The sequence below is a fragment of the Trifolium pratense genome, linkage group LG1 (genome assembly GCF_020283565.1).
Source record: "Trifolium pratense cultivar HEN17-A07 linkage group LG1, ARS_RC_1.1, whole genome shotgun sequence".
Taxonomy (NCBI): Eukaryota; Viridiplantae; Streptophyta; class Magnoliopsida; order Fabales; family Fabaceae; genus Trifolium; species Trifolium pratense.
Window position 1 is genome coordinate 33,248,616 of NC_060059.1, and position 23,678 is coordinate 33,272,293.

General features: G+C 38.0%; 2 protein-coding genes, 1 long non-coding RNA gene and 1 pseudogene across 3 annotated transcripts; 1 reads left to right on the forward strand and 3 right to left on the reverse strand.

Annotated features, from left to right (window-relative positions):
- Positions 1–5,870: 5,870 nt before the first annotated feature.
- On the reverse strand, positions 5,871–9,131 carry LOC123892724 (annotated as a pseudogene).
- Positions 9,132–10,377: 1,246 nt separating this feature from the next.
- Positions 10,378–11,397, reverse strand: LOC123892733. The gene has a single exon (XM_045942593.1). It carries the CDS (start codon positions 11,395–11,397, stop codon positions 10,378–10,380), a length of 1,020 nt encoding a protein of 339 aa, XP_045798549.1.
- A 217-nt stretch (positions 11,398–11,614) lies between these two features.
- Positions 11,615–12,475, forward strand: LOC123892744. The gene has a single exon (XM_045942606.1). It carries the CDS (start codon positions 11,615–11,617, stop codon positions 12,473–12,475), a length of 861 nt encoding a protein of 286 aa, XP_045798562.1.
- Positions 12,476–15,967: 3,492 nt separating this feature from the next.
- Positions 15,968–22,169, reverse strand: LOC123902346. The gene is made up of 3 exons (XR_006807565.1): positions 21,835–22,169; positions 21,654–21,713; positions 15,968–16,254 (listed from the first exon to the last, which is right to left on the reverse strand). It is a non-coding gene; the product is annotated as an uncharacterized LOC123902346 (long non-coding RNA).
- Between the last annotated feature and the right edge of the window lie 1,509 nt (positions 22,170–23,678).

Sequence of the window (23,678 nt, forward strand, 5' to 3'; positions counted from 1 at the left end):
GAAGCCCGAAGGGAAATCCTTGACATGGGTGCCAATGATGTTACAAAATTTGTTGTTGCTTAGGGAAAAGTTAACAAGAAACGAAGTGATTGGAAACGCAAGGCTGACACCGGCAAAGAGACTTACCGACAGTGGGTCAAAGAAAGAGTCCAAGAGGTGAAACTACCATTCATCGTCAAAGCCCCTATTCCACGCAGGTCCCCCGAGCCTATTCCTATCTCAATAGAGGAAGCAGATGAGCTCAAATCAACCAATGCACAGCTCAACAAAGAAAAAGAAGAGTTGTAAGCTAGTCTACTTAAAAAGCTACTCAAGAAAACTACGAGCTGAAATAGAAAGAAGTTCGAAAGGACTAAATCATCGACAGTAGCAACCAAGCGGGACTCTATTCTATGCTTGAGCTGAGAATTTGCTCCTCCCAAACATCCTCACACCTTGCGTCTTTCTTCCTCCTCAAACCTTAGTCTTTTGATGCTACTCTCGATGATTTTGTCCTTTCAGACTTCTTCCTATTTTAGCTCACAATTTTCTTGAGTAGCTTTGAGTAGATTAGCTTGCAACTCTTCTTTTTCTTTGTTGAACTATGCAATGGTTGTTTTGAGGTCATCTGCTTCCTTTATTGAGATAGGAATAGGCTTAGGGGATCGGGGTGGAATAAGGTCTTTGACAATGAATGATAGTTTCACCTCTTGGACTCTTTCTTTGACCCATTGTCGGTAAGTCTCTTTGCCGGTGTCAAGCTTGCGTTTCCAATCACTCTATTTCTTGTTAACTTTTCCCCAAGCTCGAACAATCTTTTGTAACATCACAGGGTCATTGGCACCCATGTCATGTCATGTAACACTAGACATTCCAAGAATTTCCTGTCGGACTTCTCCCACATAAGACGTCCCAACTCTCTTAGAAAGAATTTTTGTTTTAATGCTAAATTCCAAAAATAGTGCTTGTAACGAAACAGAAAATCACCTGATATTATAAGCCTTTCTAAGTTTATGAAGTCTAGACTTCAGACATTCAATGTTTTTTTGTTCCAAGTGTCCACAATCTTGGTTGGTGCTGATGAAGACTTATTTTCTGGACAGCACATTGTCACCATCTTTCATTTGGCCACTTATAATCACAGATAGTGAATGTGTGTAACATTAGAATCATGAGTTTTTCCCCATGGATATTAGTCACAAGTTTCATAAGTTTCTAAATATTAAAGCAAACACAAAATTACAATGCAGACACTCATGAATTCATATTACAATGAATCAATTTATGTGCAAGGTTATGTCAAAGGCGGAGGCAAGTATGATTCTGTGCTTGCCGAGCACAAAATGTTTACAGAAAAAACTCATGTGTAATGTGTAATGTGTGTACTAGTAGATGAAAAGTTTTTTACGTCTTAAGACGACGATTTCCAACTTGGAACACCTACCATGCATGGATTTAAGAAATCTTAACTAAGCTGAAGGTTTGTGTAATGGTACAAGACTTATCGTAACCAAACTTGTTAATCATGTACTCGAAGCAAAAATAATTCATGGGAAAAATATAGGGGTTGTGATCTATATACCAAGAATGTCTATATATATCACCTTCGGAATCTCCATGGCTTTCAAAGAAGTTTTTCAAAACCTTTAACAAGTAAGTTCCTCATATTCTATGGATGTTGTGATCTATATTTGTTTTAGTAAGCTAAATTGATAAACTTTGTTCCTCATATTTTCAGGTTAATGACTTGAAGTACTACCTCAACTCAAGTTCATGTTTTGAAGACCACAAACACTTTATGTAATCACTTTTGATATATAATTGATAGTATATTTTGTCACTTTTTGGATCAAATGTTTTATAATTGTTTCTTAAATTTTAATATGGACCACTTTAATATGGATCACTTCATTAAGTGGTCCATAATAGACCAGTCACGAATAACATTATAACAAATACGAATTTTACAAAATCCACTGTTGAATTGAAAGTTTATATCATATAGATCATCCATAGAAAAATTTAGAAAAATTCAAAACCATTTGATATGTTATTGAGACACATCAAGATTAACGGTTTATTAAATTACGTAAATCTTGATGGATCTCAATAACACATCAAAAAAATTTAAAAAATTTATGGATAATCTATATGATATAAATTTTCAATCCAATAGTAAATTTTGTAAAATTCATATTCGGTAGATCGCATGTCCACGGTGGACCACCTTTAGCCTTCTTTCTTATCATTTTAAATTGATATTGCTTCTATATTTTACTATCCCACTTTCAAGTTGTACAATTACTAAATCAAAGAAAAATTTAAAACTAGTTAACCTCCAAAATGTGTAAACTGCATATGATCTTGTCCAATGTTGCACTCATAACACATACAAATACACATACAAATGCATGTCTGTGTATTAAATAAAGCAAACGATTAAGAATCTTTGCGAAAACCATGTGACTTAATTTGGAATCTCTGCATTTTTGGCATATAACTTCAGATTTTTTTTAAATGTCCCTCAAAAAAATAATTTATTACAATAATGCCCCTCTTTAAAAAATATTGTCATAATGCCCCTCTTTTGGGACAAATTCTGGCGTGTGGCAGGGGAGAAGAGTGGCGACACCGTCACTTTCTCCATGCATGTGCGGTGGTGACAGTGGCAGCGTCGCCATTGACTAACTTTATTTTTATTTTATTTTTCATTTTCTGCCCTGAAAATGGCCTTTCTTTTTGTTTTTTTTTAAATGTTAATAATTATCATTAATAATAAAAAAGAATAATGATAAAAACAATTAAAATAGTATATACATTCTGAAATATAATTTATTACAATAATACTGATAATAACACTAAAAAAATCTATGTGATCAAGCGCCACAATTGGGAGCATGACGACGCCGATGTCCTCGTCCAAGTAATTCCACCTGCTCGTTGTCCTGGTTTGGATTAATATTAATAATGGTTTGGATTAATATTAATAATTCCACCTGCTCGTTGTTGCTGGTTTGGATTAATATTAATAACTTCAGTCAATGGAGAGGAGCCGCCTTGACCTTGAGCATGCGTGGAACCTTGACCATGTTGAATTTAAAAAATCGTCCAGTGCATGTGAACCAACCCACGGGTAATGTTGGGGGATTTTTTGGGTTGATTGGGGTTGTATAGATTCACCGAGGTAGTAAACATTTGTGTAATTCTCATTGAAACCGTGAGTTCCCGGAGATTCAAAGTTATCGTTGTCGAAGAAATTCGGCGTTTGTGGCATTGAGGTCACAAAATCGGATTCACTATATGACATTGGTTGTTATTGTTGGGTATATGGTTGTTGTTATGGGGTAGAGGTATGTTGTTGTTATGGGGTATAAGATGGTGGTTCTGGGAGATGGGTATGTTGTTGTTTGTTGGGTATATGATTGTGGGAAATGGGTATGTTGTTGGGTATGGTTGCAGGATGGAGGTATATTGTGGTTGTTGTTGGGTATTGTCGCGGTGATTTTTGGACGCCAAGCTATTGGTTAGCTTTGGTTCTCAAAAAATGATTCACCACCGAACTTTAATTTATCCAAGGGAAGGGAAAAAGATCGAATAAACCCAAAATTAAATTTTTAGAGATTAAAAGGTTCGGGGGTTAGTTATACAAAGGGAAGGTATTAGCACCCTTTGTATCCGTAGTACTCTACGGGAACCTCTTGTGCTATGTGTATTTTGTGCTAAAAAGGATTTGCTTGTAAATAATTGTTTATAAATAATTGGGATAATGAGAAGAAAAAGAAAATATATATTTTATTAATTTTGATTTGGGAAGACGCAAGGTCTTTTGCACTACGTACCCGTTAAGGATCAAAATCCCGTAGTTCGGGGTAAAAATTGTAAAATGGTTTGTTTGGTTGTTTTTCAGGAGGAAAGACGAGTTGTCATCTTAAGTTTTAAACTCCTTTTAATCCACCACAAACATGCTAAGAAAAGGGGATTTTTGCTTCATAATAGGGAAGGGCTCTTACTCGGAATTCATCATCGAGTATGCCACTAACTCTCCTAAATGAAGAAGAAATCACATTTTCCATTGTTTTAATGTTATGGGGAATATTAGAATTCTCGACCATAGAGATGACTCACATCTAAACTCTTTTGAGAAAAGGTTTAAAAAAAAAATTAAAAGCCAGGTCCGACCTCGCGAGTTCAAAGAAGGGGACCTTGTGCTCAAGAAGATTCTATCTTTCCAACCAGATTCTAGGGGCAAATGGACTCCTAACTATGAAGGCCCATATATTGTCAAGAGAGTTTTCTCTGGTGGTGCTATGATTCTTGCAACTATGGATGGTGATGAACTCCCGCGTCCTGTGAACGCTGATGCAGTCAAGAAATATTTTGTCTAAAAAATAAGAGAACAGCTCGGTAGGTCGAAAACCCGAGAGGGCGGCCTAGGCAAAAATGAGCGTCTCGGTGGGCTGAAAACCCGAAAGGGCGGTCCAGGCAAAAATTAGAGACATGAACAGAAAAGATTATCCTGGTAGATTGAAAACCTGAAAGGGCAATCTAGGCAAAAGTTAAGGATTTTGACAAAATAACTGCATCAGGCTAGGACTTGCACACTTGGGGCATTTTGCTTAGTCACCAAAAAAATCAACAATCTTCAATCCGAAGCTCAAAACACAGTGGGAATTCAAAGTTGTTAGAGAGAATAGTGGTTATCGTGTATCGATGTAGCCTTTTCCAGGTACTTACCATTTTCCAACTTTTGTAACGATCCATGGAGGCGCACTATTGGTGAGCCACCATTCTATTAATAAAGTTTGAGCCTTTCCCATTTATTTGGAACTCTTGTTTATTTTTGTCTTGCAAAACTTCTTTTATGACTGATGATGTTTAAAATAAAGACTTTTTTTTTAAAAAAAGAATATAAACAATAAAAAAAAAAGGGGGACACACAATGATTTTCATACTTTTGAAAAGGGCGACAAACACGTTTCAAAAAAAAAAACATAAATTGCAAAAGAAGAATATCGACAGCCGTCCCAAAGAATGTTTCCGTTTTTCTAAGAAGAAGACTTTTTGTCCAATCGACTTGCAATCCAAGCATTAATGCTGGGTTTTCTCCCCAGGAAGCCCCCTGCTCCCCCAGAAAGAGGGTAAACCTCATAGCCGGACTATGCTCCACCAATGGCTTATACCCCATCTCCAGCAATGTCTGCACTCTGTCAAGATCTGCTGAGTATTGTATGGCGACGTTGGCATATCTCTTGTTTCAATTACCCCGTCAGTTTTGTCGACATACACAAACGCATATATGACACTCATACATAGCATTCATACATATTCGCATCAATTCATGCATAATTGCATTTGGTTGTTCAGTAATTCAATTGTCTTAATTGTGTCTATTCCAGAAAATGGGTTGGGTGTGTCATTCCCTCCAGTAGATTGTCAGTCGTAAGCAGAAAACGTATATCCTTTTAAAATCCCCACTGAGTTCCTTCCTCGTGGAAGAAGGTTGTTTCAGTTGTTTCCCTTTCCAAATACATGGATGGGAAGACCCCCAGTCGAGTTCATTCCTCATTGGGTATAGGGTCTTGTTTGACCGTTTCTCTCAAGTTCATCCCTGGATTGAATCCCGACCCCAAGCAGCAAGTGGTATTCTGTTTATTTGAGCAACTTGTATGTCACCAAATATCTCTTCATTCAATTTCCTCAAGTGTTTTTATCCCCAGTGAGTCTTGTCAAGAGATTCTGTTTAAAAAACCTTACAGACGTTTTTACGATCCAATCCACCCGCGTCACTCTTAAAGATCCCCGGTGGAGTTATTATTCCTAATTCCTAACAAGTGGCAGTCCCTTTAGCGGGAACAACTTGTATTTGGTCCTTTCCGTGTGAAAGGCTTGGGTTAAGAAGAAACTGAGACCGATTCGTGGCTTGTGACAAAGCTTGGCAAATCCTCCTCGGGGCCATCTTCAATAATTGCATTAGCTTCTGGAGAAGAAGAGTGAATGAACCCAGCACTGTAGAAAGTGTCCTTGATTGACTTGATAGTTTCACTTGATTCAACCTTTTCTGATGCATGAGAGAAACCCAACCCTTCACGACGCTTGTTTTCCGGCAAAACCACCACCTTTCCCCAAGTAGCATGTGAACCATCTTTCAACACTCTTTGCGCATCCTTTAATGAGGACATGACAGTCTCTTTCTTCTTAGCATTCTTGTCATCTAGTGAAAGTCCTTGGAAGTTCAGCCCATCAGTATCATCAACCCCAATGGTAGCGGAAGATGATAACTGGCTCACCAACAAGGCTTGTTCACCTTCTGCGGTCACCACCTTACCATTCTTTACAAATTTCAGCTTCTGATGTAGTGTGGACGACACTGCCCCTGCCTCATGGATCCAAGGTCGGCCTAACAAACAGCTGAACGCTGCTTGAATATACATTACTTGAAAAGTGATCTGAAAAACCTGGGGTCCAATTGTCATGGGCAAGTCAACTTCCCCCATGACTGATCTCCTTGAACCATCAAAAGCTCTCACTGTTACTCCACTATGCCTCATAGGGTTTCCTTGGTAGGAAAGCTGATCAAGAGTTGCTTTAGGCATTACATTCAAGGCAGATCCATTGTCCACAAGTACATTAGACAATGCATCAGATTGGCAATTCATAGATATGTATAACGCAAGATTATGCTTTGTACCCTCTTCCGGAAGTTCTTCATCATTAAAGCTCAAATTACTGCTTGTCATGATATTGCCCACAATCCCGCCAAACTGGTCGACCGTTACATCTTGGTCTACGAAGGCTTGATCTAGTACTTTCATTAGGGCGTCCCTGTGGACCTCCGAATTCAACAGTAGAGAGAGTATTGAGATCTTGGAAGGGGTCTGTAATAGCTGATCAACCACCTTGTACTCACTTTTCTTTATAAGTTTCAACACTTCATCAAAGTCTGAACTGATAGTTTCATTAGCACGGTCCGAACTGGGGCTTACAATTAGAGGTTCAACTGGCACTGGCTGGCTTGTTGAAGCATCATTCTTCTTCTGGGACACTGCAGGGAATACTCGTCCGCTTCTTGTTACTCTACTTACTTCAGCAATGTTGATTGAAGTAGGCAAAGTAGGCATTGGAATTTCTTGTCCATTCTCAATCATTGTGGCATGGTATTTATATGGTACGGCCTTGCTAGAAGCGTAAGGCAAAGGCCCCGGCAAACATATCACTAGTGGTGCAGTGGCGAGCTTTTGACTGTCGAAAGCGATCTCTACCTTTTTCGGGATGTTGAATTCAGGTGTTATGACAGCCACATCTTCCTCATCTTCATTCCTTTTATAAGTGATTTGGAGCTCTCTTCGGTCTAACATGCCTTGTATGTCTCTTCTTACTTTTAGGCATCCACGTGGATTATTGGGGCAAACTGGACAAGCTGCATGGTCATGCTGGAAGAAAAACAGTTTACACAAGTTGATATGCATTTGGACTAATGGTTCTTGAATGAGTCGGATGTCAAACACACGGAATTTTCCTGGGCATGCTTGGACCATGTTGACTGATGCGGATCCATGATTTGGCAGAGGATTCGCTTGCACATTTGGATTTGTATCTTTGAAAGAAAGAGTGTTAGCTCTAATCAACTTTTGAACTTCATGTTTCAGAGCAAAACATTGTTCGATGTCATGACCAGGCGCTCCTTGATGAAAAGCGCAGGAACGATCAGCCCTATACCACCATGGCAACTTTTCTGGGATTAGAGGAGGTGTTCTAGTCTGAACAAGGTTCTTCTCTATCAATGCAGGGAGTAACTCTGCATAAGTCATCGGGATTGGGTCAAACTGAGGTGTTCTTGGAGTGCGGTTCTGATCATTAAATTGTTGTCAAGGCTGTTGTTGATATTGTTGTGGAGGTCTTTGTTGGCATTGTAGTTGAGGCCTTGGATTCTGGAAAGCATCGGGAGCGGGCACAACAGCAGCAATATGTTGTGGGTTTTGCTGATAATTGTTCCTTCTTGGCCTCCCTTGTGTCACCATACCTACTTCTTGTTCTTTTTTCTTGGAAAAATTGTTTCCGAACTTCTTTGCACCACCGGATAATCCGCCGTCTTTAGCCAAACATCCTTCTCGGACCCCTTCTTCGAGGCGCATACCCATGTTTACCATTTCAGTAAAGTCACTGGGCGCGCTCGCGATCATCCGCTCGTAGTAAAATGAGCCAAGGGTCTTCAGAAATATTTTTGTCATTTCTTTTTCTTCTAGAGGGGGGTTAATTTGAGCAGCAATCTCCCTCCACCTTTGAGCATATTCCTTGAAGGTTTCTTTATCCTTCTGAGTCATGGCTCGAAGTTGATCTCTATCCGGCGCCATGTCTAAGTTGTACTTGTATTGGCGAATGAAAGCTTCACCTAAATCATTGAAAGTTCTGATGCTGGAACTATCCAAGCCCATGTACCATTTTAGAGCAGCACTGGTCAAACTATCTTGGAAGTAGTGAATCAACAGTTCATGGTTATCAGTTTGGGTAGACATCTTTCTAGCGTACATCACCAAGTGGCTTTGAGGACATGAGTTGCCTTTGTATTTTTCGAAGTCAGGACCCTTGAACTTGGCCGGAATCTGGACATTCGATACCAAACAGAGATCGTGGGCATTCTTGCCAAACAAATCCTTCCCACAGAGGGCCTTAATCTCTCGTTGCATCTCGTCAAATTGCTCTTGGAAATCATCCCATCGACCACATGCGCCTACACTTTCACTTGGTTCAGCGTGATAGATAGGTTCATCCAATACTGGAGTGGGAATGGCTACCGCCGGTTGAGGAATGGTCATAGTGACTTGAGGAATGGTTGCTCCTAGCTGGGGAACAGTACTGTTGTTTTGCATAATCGGAGCTGGGATTGGAGACACCCTTCGCGGTCCACTCATATTGAAAGGGAAAGGCATGCCCCAAGGGTAATCTTCTCGTATGGTGAACTGTTGAGCACTTGAAGGTGCGACTGATGTCGGAATGGTTGTTTCAGTGAGAATTGCCTGAGAAGGCTGAGGAGGTGGTGGCTGATTCTGTGCAGCGACCAAAGATTCCACCATGGCGTTCAATCTTTCGAGATCAGCTTTGAGTGTGGTAACTTCTTCCCGAAGTTCAGTGTTCTCTTGTTCCAGTGCATCCATCCTTCTCTTTCTGCCTGCTCAAGTATTGTAGACACGGGTTGGCTTCGAACAAGATTGTCTTGCCACTTTTGAACGAGGTAGACTACCTTATTAGAAAGATGACGATCAGTTTTTTTGAAACTTGTTGGTTTAATGTATGTGTGCATGCATGCATGGAAAAAGATATTTATTTTGCTTTGAAAGGGAAATATAAGCGCACAATCAATATGATCAAAAATAGAGAAAGTATTGCCCAAAAGATTCAATAATGGTTCTTAAAATATTCCAGTTGGACCTCAAAATACAACATTGTTTCCATAATGTTAACAAAATACAAAATAATAATTCCAAATACACAATAAGCAAAAATACAAGATGTGAAATGATGACAATACGAATTAAACAAAACTCTTCTTAGCCTTGGCCAATACTCCTTTGTAGTACACCATGATCTCCTTGCAATAATCTGTGAACTCTTTCACATCTTGAGGCACTTTGTAAAAACGCATAGCCGCCTCAGCCTTTCCTAACATTTCCGGAAGTTCTTCGATGGCTAGATTCGAGAAAGCGGCCATCCTTGCAAAATCATTTCTCCACCTATCAGAATCATTCCACACCAATTCAAGTACCCTCTCACGTTGAATTAACTTCATGTTCATCTCTTCAGTCTCTTCGCTTAAGCGTGCCACTTGGTTTTGGTATATCTCGACATGTTGGTCAAGAATTCCTTCAATTTCGGCTTGGAGATGTTCACTCCTCATCTTTTCTTGGAGATAGAGACTCTCAAATTCTTGCTTTCGGATACTTTCTGAATGCAACCGTTTATTAGTATCTTCAATGCCAGCTTGGATGTACTCTCGCCTTATTCTTTCTTGGTGATGGAGTTGTTCAAAATCTTGACTCTTGGCCCGTTCTAAACGCAGCTGCTCTTTAACTTCTTGAGTTTTCTTGACTTGCTCTTGGTGTTTCAACCACCATTTTTTCTGAGCTTCCATGGCCAATCTTCCAAATTTCTCCACCTCTTGACTTGAACGCTTAATCCTTTCAATCTCTTCATTCTTGGCTATAAGATCGCTCCCGGCGCTAAGCATACCCTCCATGATTTTCTCTCTTTTCACTTTGGATTCTCTTATCCTTTTCCGACTCCCTTGTAGGACTTCCTCCTTATAGGCTTGCTCTCTCTTTAATCTTGCTATTTCCCCTTCAGCTTGCAGATATTTCATCTCTCATTCTTCATTTTTCTTTTGAAGTTCCTCCACCTTGACTTTTAGTTCTTCGCCTCCTCAACGGGGACCACGGTGATTGGTTCAGGTGACGAAGGCTTGACCACCATATCAAAAGGCAACTGATTAATCGCAACCCTTTCTCGCACCCACTGAGTATAAAGAGGATTGGCAATGCAATTCTTTTTACATAGCGCCTTCTTGTGTACTTGGTTCCAGGCTCTTCGAATCCTTCTTAGTAATGCAGGATCCTCCTCTCCTTCTTTTAGGATAAATTCTTTCAACAAATGATCATCTGGCTTACCCTCCATTGGGTATCCAAGTTGTCGGAGTGCAAGGACAGGATTGTAATTAATACACCCCTTTGTTCCCATGAGAGGTACATTAGGGAAGTCATCGCAACTAAGAATAATTTCCGTACCATCTAAACTTCGAGAGTACCAAGATATATCTTTCTCGGTGAGAGCCATCATCCTATGACTCCATTTTGAACTGGCTGGATTTTCCACAAAGGCCCCTTTCTTTGGTAAGTGAGACATCAACCATTTTTGCACTAAGGGAACACAACAAGAAATCGTCGCTTTCCTTTTCTCATGTCTGATATACAAGGAATGGTAGAAGTCAGCGAGCAAAGCAGAGACAGGATTCTTAGCTATGAACACACCTATAGCCGAGAAGTCGACAAAGTTTTCTTTGTTGGGGAAGAGTACCAAACCATACACTAGAAGTGCTAACACCGCATTGAATGGCTTCCAATCTTTCTTAGCCAATAAAGCTTGGGCCTTGGTCTCCAAAACACTCCTTGAGAATCCTTTTATGTCATTTTTCTTATCATCCTTCCTAGTCTCTAACCATGATGATACTTCTTTGCAAGGGAGATACAAAGATTTGGCTATATCCTCCATAGTGAGATTTTCTCCCAAACCTAAATAAGGTCCACAATCTTTCAAATCACAGCCCAAGATCTTGGCAAATTCTTCTAATGTAGGAGCCAACTGGAAGTCTTGGAAAGTGAAGCATCTGAGAGGCGGGTCATAAAATTGGCCTAGAGTAATGATAGCCATGGGGTCTATTTCTTCATGGAGTAGGTTGAGTATCAGCCCATAGTTTGCTTTAAAGCTGCTCAGATGCTTCACTTTAGGCCAATTTTATGACCCGCCTCTTAGATGCTTCACTTTCCAAGACTTCCAGTTGGCTCCTACATTGGAAGAATTTGCCAAGATCTTGGGCTGTGATTTGAAAGATTGTGGACCTTATTTAGGTTTGGGAGAAAATCCCACTATGGAGGATATAGCCAAATCTTTGTATCTCCCTTGCAAAGAAGTATCATCATGGTTAGAGACTAGGAAGGATGATAAGAAAAATGACATAAAAGGATTCTCAAGGAGTGTTTTGGAGACCAAGGCCCAAGCTTTATTGGCTAAGAAAGATTGGAAGCCATTCAATGCGGTGTTAGCACTTCTAGTGTATGGTTTGGTACTCTTCCCCAACAAAGAAAACTTTGTCGACTTCTCGGCTATAGGTGTGTTCATAGCTAAGAATCCTGTCTCTGCTTTGCTCGCTGACTTCTACCATTCCTTGTATATCAGACATGAGAAAAGGAAAGGGACGATTTCTTGTTGTGTTCCCTTAGTGCAAAAATGGTTGATGTCTCACTTACCAAAGAAAGGGGCCTTTGTGGAAAATCCAGCCAGTTCAAAATGGAGTCATAGGATGATGGCTCTCACCGAGAAAGATATATCTTGGTACTCTCGAAGTTTAGATGGTACGGAAATTATTCTTAGTTGCGGTGACTTCCCTAATGTACCTCTCATGGGAACAAAGGGGTGTATTAATTACAATCCTGTCCTTGCACTCCGACAACTTGGGTACCCAATGAAGGGTAAGCCGGATGATCATTTGTTGAAAGAATATATCCTAAAAGAAGGAGAGGAGGATCCTGCATTACTAAGAAGGATTCGAAGAGCCTGGAACCAAGTACACAAGAAGGCGCTATGTAAAAAGAATTGCATTGCCAATCCTCTTTATACTCAGTGGGTGCGAGAAAGGGTTGCGATTAATCAGTTGCCTTTTGATATGGTGGTCAAGCCTTCGTCACCTGAACCAATCACCGTGGTCCCCGTTGAGGAGGCGAAGAACTAAAAGTCAAGGTGGAGGAACTTCAAAAGAAAAATGAAGAATGGGAGATGAAATATCTGCAAGCTGAAGGGGAAATAGCAAGATTAAAGAGAGAGCAAGCCTATAAGGAGGAAGTCCTACAAGGGAGTCGGAAAAGGATAAGAGAATCCAAAGTGAAAAGAGAGAAAATCATGGAGGGTATGCTTAGCGCCGGGAGCGATCTTATAGCCAAGAATGAAGAGATTGAAAGGATTAAGCGTTCAAGTCAAGAGGTGGAGAAATTTGGAAGATTGGCCATGGAAGCTCAGAAAAAATGGAGGTTGAAACACCAAGAGCAAGTCAAGAAAACTCAAGAAGTTAAAGAGCAGTTGCGTTTGGAACGTGCCAAGAGTCAAGATTTTGAACAACTCCATCACCAAGAAAGAATAAGGCGAGAGTACATCCAAGCTGGCATTGAAGATACTAAAAAACGGTTGCATTCAGAAAGTATCCGAAAGCAAGAATTTGAGAGTCTCTATCTCCAAGAAAAGATGAGGAGTGAACATCTCCAAGCCGAAATTGAAGGAATTCTTGACCAACATGTCGAGATATACCAAAACCAAGTGGCACGCTTAAGCGAAGAGATTGAAGAGATGAACATGAAGTTAATTCAACGTGAGAGGGTACTTGAATTGGTGTGGAATGATTCTGATAGGTGGAGAAATGATTTTGCAAGGATGGCCGTTTTCTCGAATCTAGCCATCGAAGAACTTCCGGAAATGTTAGGAAAGGCTGAGGCGGCTATGCGTTTTTACAAAGTGCCTCAAGATGTGAAAGAGTTCACAGATTATTGCAAGGAGATCATGGTGTACTACAAAGGAGAATTGGCCAAGGCTAAGAAGAGTTTTGTTTAATTCGTATTGTCATCATTTCACATCTTGTATTTTTGCTTATTTTGTATTTGGAATTATTATTTTGTATTTTGTTAACATTATGGAAGCAATGTTGTATTTTGAGGTCCAACTGGAATATTTTAAGAACCATTGTTGAATCTTTTGGGCCATACTTTCTCTATTTTTGATCATATTGATTGTGCCCTTATATTTCCCTTGGGGTTTCTGTTGTTTTTTTGTTTTTTTAGATTTTTCTTTTGGTTTTGATGATTGGAAAATGTTGGTGGTGGGTTTTGATGGTTTGAAAGTGGTGGTCGAAGAGAAAACGCAGCACTGATGCTGCTGTGTTGTTATTGCTTTTTCTTTTCTTCTTTGTTATGTTTCTGTTTCTGTTTTTTTCTTTGGTTTTTTGTTGGATTTGAAGTTTGGTTTCTGTGATGAGAAATTTTAGGGTTTTGTTGTTGATTTCTGTGATAATGAAAAAATTAGGGTTGCTGTTGTTGGTTTCTTTGCAGGTGCGGCTGTGGCTTTTTTTCTCCTCCTCTGATTTCTCTCGACCTCTTTTACTTATACCCAAATGACTAGGGTTTGTGTTGATGGAAAAGGGAAGGATTGACCTCAATTTTTCAATGTTGAAGGCATCAGTTCAAAATGGGAAAAGGACAATGCTTTCAGTTTTGTTATGCAGGGGTTGTTTAACGTTTCCTTTTGTTCCTGTTGTGTTGCAGAACTTTGGGAAAAAAGAAAGAAGGGAAAGGAAAGATCCTTCTGGGTTCAAGGATCATGTGCCTGACCTTGCTGTTCTTGGACAATTTTGATTTTTTTAATAAAAAAAAAATTGATAAAATAAAAAAAAGAAGAAAAAAAACAGAAAGAAGAAAAGAAAAAGAAAGGGCGCAGGATTTCACCACCTGGCCCTTTTTTGAGAAATAAAAAAAGATAAAATAAAAAAAATAAAAATAAAAATATTAATAAATAATAATAATAATGTTAATAATATTGATAATAATAATAAAAATAATAAGAATAAATAATAAAATTAAACAAAAAGGGTACTTGAACAAAAAAATGAGGTATTTTAAAATACCTCTCTGCCGAAATTTCGTTTGAAAAGACAAAGACTATCCCGGATAAAAGATATATATAAAAAAATGTGAATGAGATGGGATCTTAGGTCAAAAATTGGGGTATGACAGGTATATGATTGTGGAATAGAGGTATATTGTGATTGTGGTTGCACATCTGGATGTGGAAGTGGGTCGTTTAAATAATGATCGCTAGACACATATGGCATGTACTCCCTTGTATGATTATTTAGATAATCAGTTGAGTGCACGGGTCTTACATTTTTGATTGAATCTCCAACTAGAACACGATTATGGCGATTATTTCAATTGTTGGATTTCGGCACTAAATTTTGCGTCCCAATCATGAACTGTTTTTCGTATGGTTATCTTGTGGTATGTTGTCATGATTTGTGGGGTGTCCCTTGTCTCATGATTAAGTCCAAATTGGAGGCAGACTCTATTGGTAAGGTGGAACTCAATAATCTTAAAATTAATGAGGTAAGTGTCAATGGTTTATCGACGGGTTGATGTATAGCTCTTCGCTAATCAACATTAGTATCTTACAAGACCCCACGTGATAGATAAAAACAATGAATATACGAAACAAATACATCACACAAATTCAATTACTTTGTACTAGTTCTAATGGAAGTTTCTATATTTATTTTTAATTGTTAAATTAATGTTTTCTAATTTTTTTTTGTTTTACGATGAGTTGGGAATCAAACTCAAGACCTACAACATACTACCCAAATATCTCACCACTAGACCAAACCTAGTGGCTTAATGTTTTCTAATTTCTACTATGAAAACAATTTAATATTCAATTTATGCAAAAAAAAAAAAAGGTAGATTTTTTTTTAAAAAAATAACCCTGTTACACCAAACAAATACCAAAATGCACTAATTTTCAAAAAAAAATAAAAACTCTGAATTGTCCTGGTTTGTGGCAGAGGAGGTATGGCGCCACCAGCAAGTTTGCCATTCGTGATTTTTTTTTAAAACTAGCGGGCGAACCGCGCCTGCCTGTATCGAACTTATGTAAAAAAAAAAAATGTTTTATGTTTTTTTTAACGCTCTACCCCCACTTTCTTTTTTCATTTATTTTCGTAATACGCTCGTTTTAAAAAATATTTCTGCAATATCCCTTTTAGGGACAAAATCTGTCGCGTGCAGGTCCTGGAGGATGGCAGAATCGAGGTTCACGCCATGTGTATAAGGATGGCGAAATTCGCAGTCACGCCATGTCCATGTCCATATTGATGGCGAAATTCACAGTCACGCAATTGACTGCCTTGTTTTCCGTCTGTTTGGATACAGTACAGCAACATGAATTGTTTTTTTTTTTTTTTTTTTACGTTAATGGCCTTTTTTATTATTTTTTTTAAAGAATAATAATTAATAAAACTAAACATTATTATGAAAAAATTAAAATAAATATATAAATTGCAAAATATATTTTATTAAAATAGAACTAATAATACACACTAAAACTACAAGTGTCCACCGGTGCTACAAAGGGGACGATTACGAGATCGAAGTCCAAGTCCAAATAATTCTTCATCCTCGTTGTCCATGTCTGGATTATTCTCATTCACTCCAAGAAAATTTCTAACTTGTGTTGTTGGAGAGGCGTGTTCCACCGGAGACGACATCGAACCTTGACAAGCCCACGTTGTGTTTAAGGGCCAATGGCCTCTCGGCGGGTGGATTCATAACATAGCTGTGATTAAGTGCCAATCAACCTGACAGTTTCGCATGCGGACGACATAACCAAAACCACATTCTTCCAAGAGTTGTATTATTGCAGGATTTGATTAGTCAAATCGGCCCTAAACGCGCACTTTCTCGGATCCTTCTTGTCCTACATATATAAGTATAAGTATAAAAATATAACCATTCGTCAATTTATGAAAAAAATACAAAACAATTAACTCATAATATAACTATAGGAGGTATAAAAATAACTATAATTTGATAACGATGACGACGACGATCAAAGAAACCGAGGAAATGCATACAATCCTCCAAGGCAGATGCAAAACTTAGACAATGCTCTTATTGATCAACCCTCTCGTGTTTTGCTCCATGACAATCTGACACTTCTAGTGAATGCGGGGATGCAGGGATACATAAAGGGATGGTATTTTACACCAAAAAGGAATGTGTCGAAGCAATCAAAACATGACACATCAATCAATCACGTCATTATAGTATTGATAAATCTGATACATCCAGGTATGTCATTAAATGTGATAAACCACCGTGTGAATTTTTCTTGAGAGCGGAAAAAAGCAAGAAACCGAGCTTTGGGGGATTGCCACTATCAGTAACAGCCACACTTGCATATCTGCTGGTATGTCTCAAGATCATTGCAGGCTTGACACTGATCTGATATGCTCAAACATTTTGCCACTGTTGCAAAATAACCTAGCCCTTCCGATCAAGTTTATAATTGGTCACATAAGAGACAAATTCAACTACATCATCATGTATCGAAAGGCCTGGAATGCAATAAATAAGGCGATCGAACAAATTTATGGAAACTGGGCGGATTCACATCGCGATCTTCCACAATAGTTGATGGTAATGGAAAAATGGCTTCTTGGGACCATTATCAGGTTCGATACAAGTCCAACACCCATTAAGCATCAAGTCTTTTTCGAGCGTTTGTTTTGGGCTTTCAAACCGTGCATCCAAGGATTTGCACATTGCAAGCCAATTGTGCAAGTTGATGAAACGTGGCTATATGGAAAGTATAAGGGGACATTGTTGTTGGTCGTCGCCCAGGATGGAAACACTCATTTTCCATGTGGCATTCGCAATTTTGGAAGGGGAAACAAAGGATGCATGAAACTTCTTTTTTTAAAATATATGCATAATTTCAGATAGACACGCATCTATTAAAAGTGCTTATGAAAACCCTTCAAATGGATGGAATGACACTTCCTTGCATGTCTATTGCATTCGACACGTCGCACATAATTTCAAGAGGGCAATCAAAAATAGAAAACTTCGGAAATTTGGTGTTAGTAAATATCTAAAATTATCTAAAGTTTTTCTACAATTTTAGTTGCCCATATCATATTAAACTGAACACTTTTTTTTTCATTTTCAATATAGGGTATGCACCAAGCGAAGCTTCATTCATGTACTGGCGGCATAAGATTGCGCAGAAAAGTCTAGCGGCTTTAGAGTGAGTTGATAATCTCTCGAAACAAAAATGGACGCAAGCATACGATGGAGGTATTAGGTGGGGTCACATGACAAGTAATCTTGTCGAGGCAATGAACTCAGTGTTTAAGGACATCCGCGGCCTACCGATCACAGCTTTGGTCCAAGCAACCTACTATAGGCTGGGGAAACTTTTTGCAAAACGAGGAAAACAGTCAGCAGCTGTGTAACTGTGTTAGCTTCTGGTCAGCAGTATACTGAAGCGTGCCAGGAAAGGATTTTAGATGCAGTGGGTAAGTCAAACTCATGTGTAGTCACCGAGTTTGATCGGCAAAATTATACTTTCTCAGTGGAGGAAACTGAGGATCCCCGTGAAGGCCGAAAAATGGATCATTTTCAGGTACACTTGAAAGAAAAGTTGTGCGACTGTGGAAAGTTTCAAGCTTTACATTTACCTTGTTCGCATGTTATTGCTGCATGTAATCGTGCTAACATTTCATATGAAGCATTCATTGATAACGTGTACAGAGTTGGCACTGTAAATGATGTGTATGACGAGGCCTTCCCGGTAGTTCGAAGCAAGAGTTTGTGGCCCAATTATGTAGGTGACGTTGTTTGCCCTCGCGCCGAAATGAAAAGAACCAAGAGAGGACGTCTGAAAAAGACACGCATTAAAATTGAAATGGACGAATTCGAAATTAGGACATTCTTGATAGTTATGACCCGACATCCGACATAAGCCACAACAGTACTCTTTTTTTCGAATTCGTCCATTTCAGTTCTAATGCGTGTCGTTTTCGGACGTCCTCTCTTGGTTCTTTTCATATCGGTGCGGGGGCAAACAACGCCACCTACGCTTCAAACTACCGGGAAGGCCTCGTCATACACAACATTTACGGTGCCAACTCTGTACATGTCATCAATGAATGCTTGATATGAAATGTTAACACGATTACATGCAGCAATAACATGCGAACAAAGCAAATGTAAAGCCTGAAACTTTCCACAGTCGCACATCTTTTCTTTCAAGTGTATCTGAAAATGATCCATTGGTCGGCCTTCACGGGGATCCTCAGTTTCCTCCACTGAGAAAGTATAATTTTGCAGATCAAACTCGGTGACTCCACATGAGTTTGACTTACCCACTGCATCTAAAATCCTATCCTGGCACGCTTCAGTATACTGCTGACCAGAAGCTAACACAGTTGCTGACTGTTTTCCTCGTTTTGCAAAAAGTTTCCCCGGCCTATAGTAGGTTGCTTGGACCAAAGCTGTGATCGGCAGGCCGCGGATATCCTTGAACACTGAGTTCATTGCCTCGGCAAGATTACTTGTCATGTGACCCCACCTAATACCTTCATCGTATGCTTGCGTCCATTTTTGTTTCGGGAGATTATCAACCCACTCAAAGCCGCCAGACTTTTCTACGCAATCTTATACCGTTAGTACATGAATGAAGCCTCGCTTGGTGCATACCCTATATTGAAAATTAAAAAAAAAAAAGTGTTCAGTTTAATATGGTATGAGCAACTAAAATTTTAGAAAAACTTTAGATAATTTTAGATATTTACCCATATTAACACCAAATTTCCGAAGTTTTCTGTTTTTTATTGCCCTTTTGAAATTCTGCGCGATGTGTCGAATGCAATAGACATGCGAGGAAGTGTCATTCCATCCATTTGAAGGGTTTTCATAAGCACTTTTGATAGATGCGTGCCTATCTGAAATCATGCATATATTTTCTTGTGGAGTTACATTCTCTCTCAAATGTTTAAAAAAAGAAGTTTCATGCATCCTTCGTTTCCCCTTCCATAATTGCGAATGCCACATGGAAAATGAGTGTTTCCATCTTGGGCGACGGCCAACAACAACGTCCCCTTATACTTTTGATATAGCCATGTTCCATCAACTTGCACAATTGGCTTGCAATGTGCAAATCCGTGGATGCACGGTTTGAAAGCCCAAAACAAACGCTCAAAAAACACTTGATGCTGAATGGGTGTTGGACTTGTCTCGAACCTGATAATGGTCCCAGGAAGCCATTTTTCCATTACCATCAACCACTGTGGAAGATCGCGATATAAATCCACCCAGTTTCCATAAATTTGTTCTATCGCCTTATTTATTGCATTACAGGCCTTTCGATATGTGATGGTGTAGTTGAATTTGTCTCTTATGTGACCAATTATAAACTTGACCGGGAGGGCTAGGTTATTTCGCAACAGTGGCAAAATGTTTGAGCATATCAGATCACTATCAAGCCAGCGATGGTCTTGCGACATACCCAACAAATACGCAAGTGTGGCTGTTTTCGATAGTGGCAATCCCCCAAAGCTCGGTTTTTTTACTTTTTGCCGCTCTCAAGAAAAATTCACACGGTAGTTTATCATATTTAATGACATACCTGGATGTATCAGATTTATCAATACTATAATAACGTGATTGATTGATGTGACATGTTTTGATTGCTTCCACACATTCCTTTTTGGTGTAAAATATCATCCATTTATGTATCCCCACATTCACTGGAAGTGTCAAATTGTCATAGAGCAAAACACGAGAATGTTGATCAATAAGAGCATTCTCTAAGTTTTGCATGTTCCTCGGAGGATTGTATGCATTTCCTCGGTTTCTTTGATCATCGTCGTCATTGTCGTCGTCATCGTTGTCGTTATCAAATTATAGTTATTTTTATAACTATAGTTATATTATGAGTTATTTTTTTTTGTATTTTTTTCATAAATTTCCGAATGGTAATATTTTTATACTTATACTTATATATGTAGGACAAGAAGGCTTTGAAAGTGCGCGTTCAGTGTCGATTTGTCGAACCAAATCTTGCAATAATACCACTCTTGGAAGAATGTGGTTTTGGTTATGTCGTCCGCATGCAAAACTGTCAGGTTGATTGACACTTAATTACAGCTATGTTATAAATCCACCCGCCGAGAGGCCATTGACCGTTAAACACAACGTGGGCTCAAGGTCAAGGTTCGACGTCGGCTCCGGTGGAACACGCCTCTCCAACAACACAAGTTAGAAATTTTCTTGGAGTGAATGAGAATAATCCAGACTAGGACAACGAGGATGAAAAATTATTTGGACTTGGACTTCGATCTCGTAATCGTCCCCCTTGTGGCACCGGTGGACACATGTAGTTTTAGTGTGTATTATTAGTACTATTTTAATAAAATATATTCGCAATGTATATATTTATTTTAATTTTTTTCATAATAATGTTTAGTTTTATTAATTATTATTATTCTTTAAAAAATATTAAAAAAGGCCATTTTTGGCCAGAAAACATAAAAAAAAAAAAAAAAAAAAAAAAAAAAAAATCATGTTGCCGTGTTGTCTCCAAATAGACGAAAATGAACGGAAAACAAGGCAGTCAATGGAGTGGCTGCAAATTCCGCCATCAATATTGACATGGCGTGACTGCGAATTCCGCCATCCATATACACATGGCGTGAACCTCGATTCCGCCATCTTCCAAGACATGCACGCGACAGATTTTGTCCCCAAACAGGGGTATTGTAGAAATATTTTTGAAAACGGGGTATTACGGAAATAAACGAAAAAAGTGGAGATACAGGGAGAAAAAAATCTAACATTTTTAGTATATTTTGATTTTTTTTATTTTGATATCTCAAATTTAACGTTCACTGGTATATTCTAAAAGATTAAATAAGTTATTAAAGAATATTTAGATGAGATAACGCGAGTCATTCTTAGCTTAATTAATGCAACGAGTTCAATCTCTAGCTTCGACATGCAACAACATTATAACCATGGATAAAAAATTTAAATTTTAACAGATTAAAAGTCTTAATTAATGTAAAGTATTTAAGGACCAAAATGTGCAGAATTTTTTTTCTATAAAGACTAAAATAAAAATTGAAAATATTTATAAATATAAAAAATTGTTGTAACCATATTCTAAAATATTGTTGTAATCGGCTTAACTTCACTTATGTCATCTTCGCTAAAACAACGCAAATAAAACATAAATAAATAAGGAAAAATAAAAATCTATCTACCTTCAACAAAGTTTTCTTAGCATTTCAATAACAGAAACAGAACATGTACCTTTGATAGCAGAAGTATTGTTTTGTCTCATTTCTTTGCCCATTCTGAAATCTCCAAATCCTACAATATAAACAAGGGTCCGTTTAGAATGGACAAAAACATGAATTGCTCCATCTTGGGCAAATGCATGTGAATCATTAGATTAAGTATACTAGAAGATCTTATGATATACTCTCTCTACCATATAATATCCTCTTATTTTGTTCCACTTCCACCTTTATTCTCTCTCATGACATCTCTTTGCTCATAGATCTTTATTGTCTCTTCTCTCTCTCTCATCTTATTCCAATTCCAGAATATTTCCATGAATGTGTGGCTTGGTAACCCAAAGATCACTCACAAAACAAAAAACAAATACAACTCTTATAAAATTTAGAAATCTTCCATCTTTTGAAAATTTGGATAAAAACAGTAATATAAATTGAAGTTAAAAAATCTGGAAAACATAGAAAATAAATCGATTTGTTTTTTGTCTTCCCATGCTTTCGTGAACCTTGAGAAAGGTAGATCGAGAAAGAGAAGGGGAAGAGAGTAGCTTCCATAGATGGAAGGTTGAAGAAGGTGGAAGAACAAAGACACTATCTAGTTAGGAACAATTTTTCCAGTAAAACAAAAGACATGGTTGTTTGTTGGTGTGTTGGATGAATAAATAAAAACTAATTATTCTAGCAGGTGAAAGTAGAATACACTACTATGTTGTTCAAGTTGAGAAAAATTGGTCCATAATGGACCAAAACTTCAATGGGTCCATATTATACGGAACCTATAAACAATGTTAAGAGATTATGACACAATTCAATGTTGTCTATGACATGAAGAACAAGGAAGCAATACCCCCTCAACGGTCCATTTTTCACCGCTCTTTTACTGTTGAATATTTATGTTACATAGCCGTTGAAACAAAACAACTACCAGTGGTTTAATTTGAAATTTTGAATTGAATTCATGTGAGGCAACAGACTAATGATATCTACCGTCCATTTTACCATGTCATTGATCCTAGGCTTTCATCCAATGGGTCTTGTAAGTAGTTGAGGCATGCAAGTAATTAATAGTCAGCATACCAACTCCAAGCATTAAATGTGGTGGTGCTTTGAGCTATGCATTGAACGACTTAAAATTAAGGAGGCTCAACTTTTAGCTATTTGGTAAAATTAAGCTATAAGTTAGTTTATAGCTGATAAATTAGCTTATAGCTGAAAAGATAGCTTATAGTTGATAGCTGAAAAATTAGCTGATTGAAATTAAAGTGTTTGGTAAAATTAACTTTTTAAATAATTGATAAATATAAAAAGACATAAAAGGACATATTTATTTGTAGTGGATAGTTTTTTTTAGTGGGTAGTTTTTTATTTTATAAAAAATAATAAAATTAAATTAAAGGTTAAAAATGAAAAAAACTGTAAAAAACTATAAGCTATAAGTTCAAACGCTACTTAAAATAACATCTCAAAAAAAGCTATAAGCTCGTGAGAAAAACTTTTTACCAAACACTTTTATTTTTTTCAAACAAGCTTATAAGCTAGTCCAATAAGCTATAAGCTAGTTTATTGGAATTACCAAACGGTAAAAAGTAGTTTATGTAAATATAAGTTTCTTTGAAATTTTTAGAATTAATTGGTTTTCATGTTTTGTTTTTTATATATATAAAACCACAATTTAAAGAAGTGTTCTTTTTAGACTTAATTAATAAAATGGTCCCTTAAAGACATTTTTGGTTTCATATTGGTCTCTTAAAGAAAAAAAGGTCTAAATAGGTCCCTTAAAGAAAAAAAGGTCCGAATAGGTCCCTTAAAGACATCTCCGTTAATCCGTTTGGTCCTATTTAGACCTCTTTTTAGGGACCAAACTGATTAACGAAGATGTCTTTAAGGGACCTATTCGGACTTTTTTTTCTTTAAGGGACCTATTTGAACCTTTTTTTCTTTAAGGGACCAATCTGAAACCAAAAATATCTTTAAGGGACCATTTTATTAATTAAGCCTTCTTTTTAAGTGAACTAGTGACTTTAATTTTAAAGTTCGT

What these genes read in the sequence shown, in the direction of transcription:
- LOC123892744 (XM_045942606.1), top strand. Translation starts at nt 11,615, where the DNA reads ATGGAGGATATAGCCAAATCTTTGTATCTCCCTTGCAAAGAAGTATCA.
- LOC123892733 (XM_045942593.1), bottom strand. Translation starts at nt 11,397, where the DNA reads ATGGCTATCATTACTCTAGGCCAATTTTATGACCCGCCTCTCAGATGC.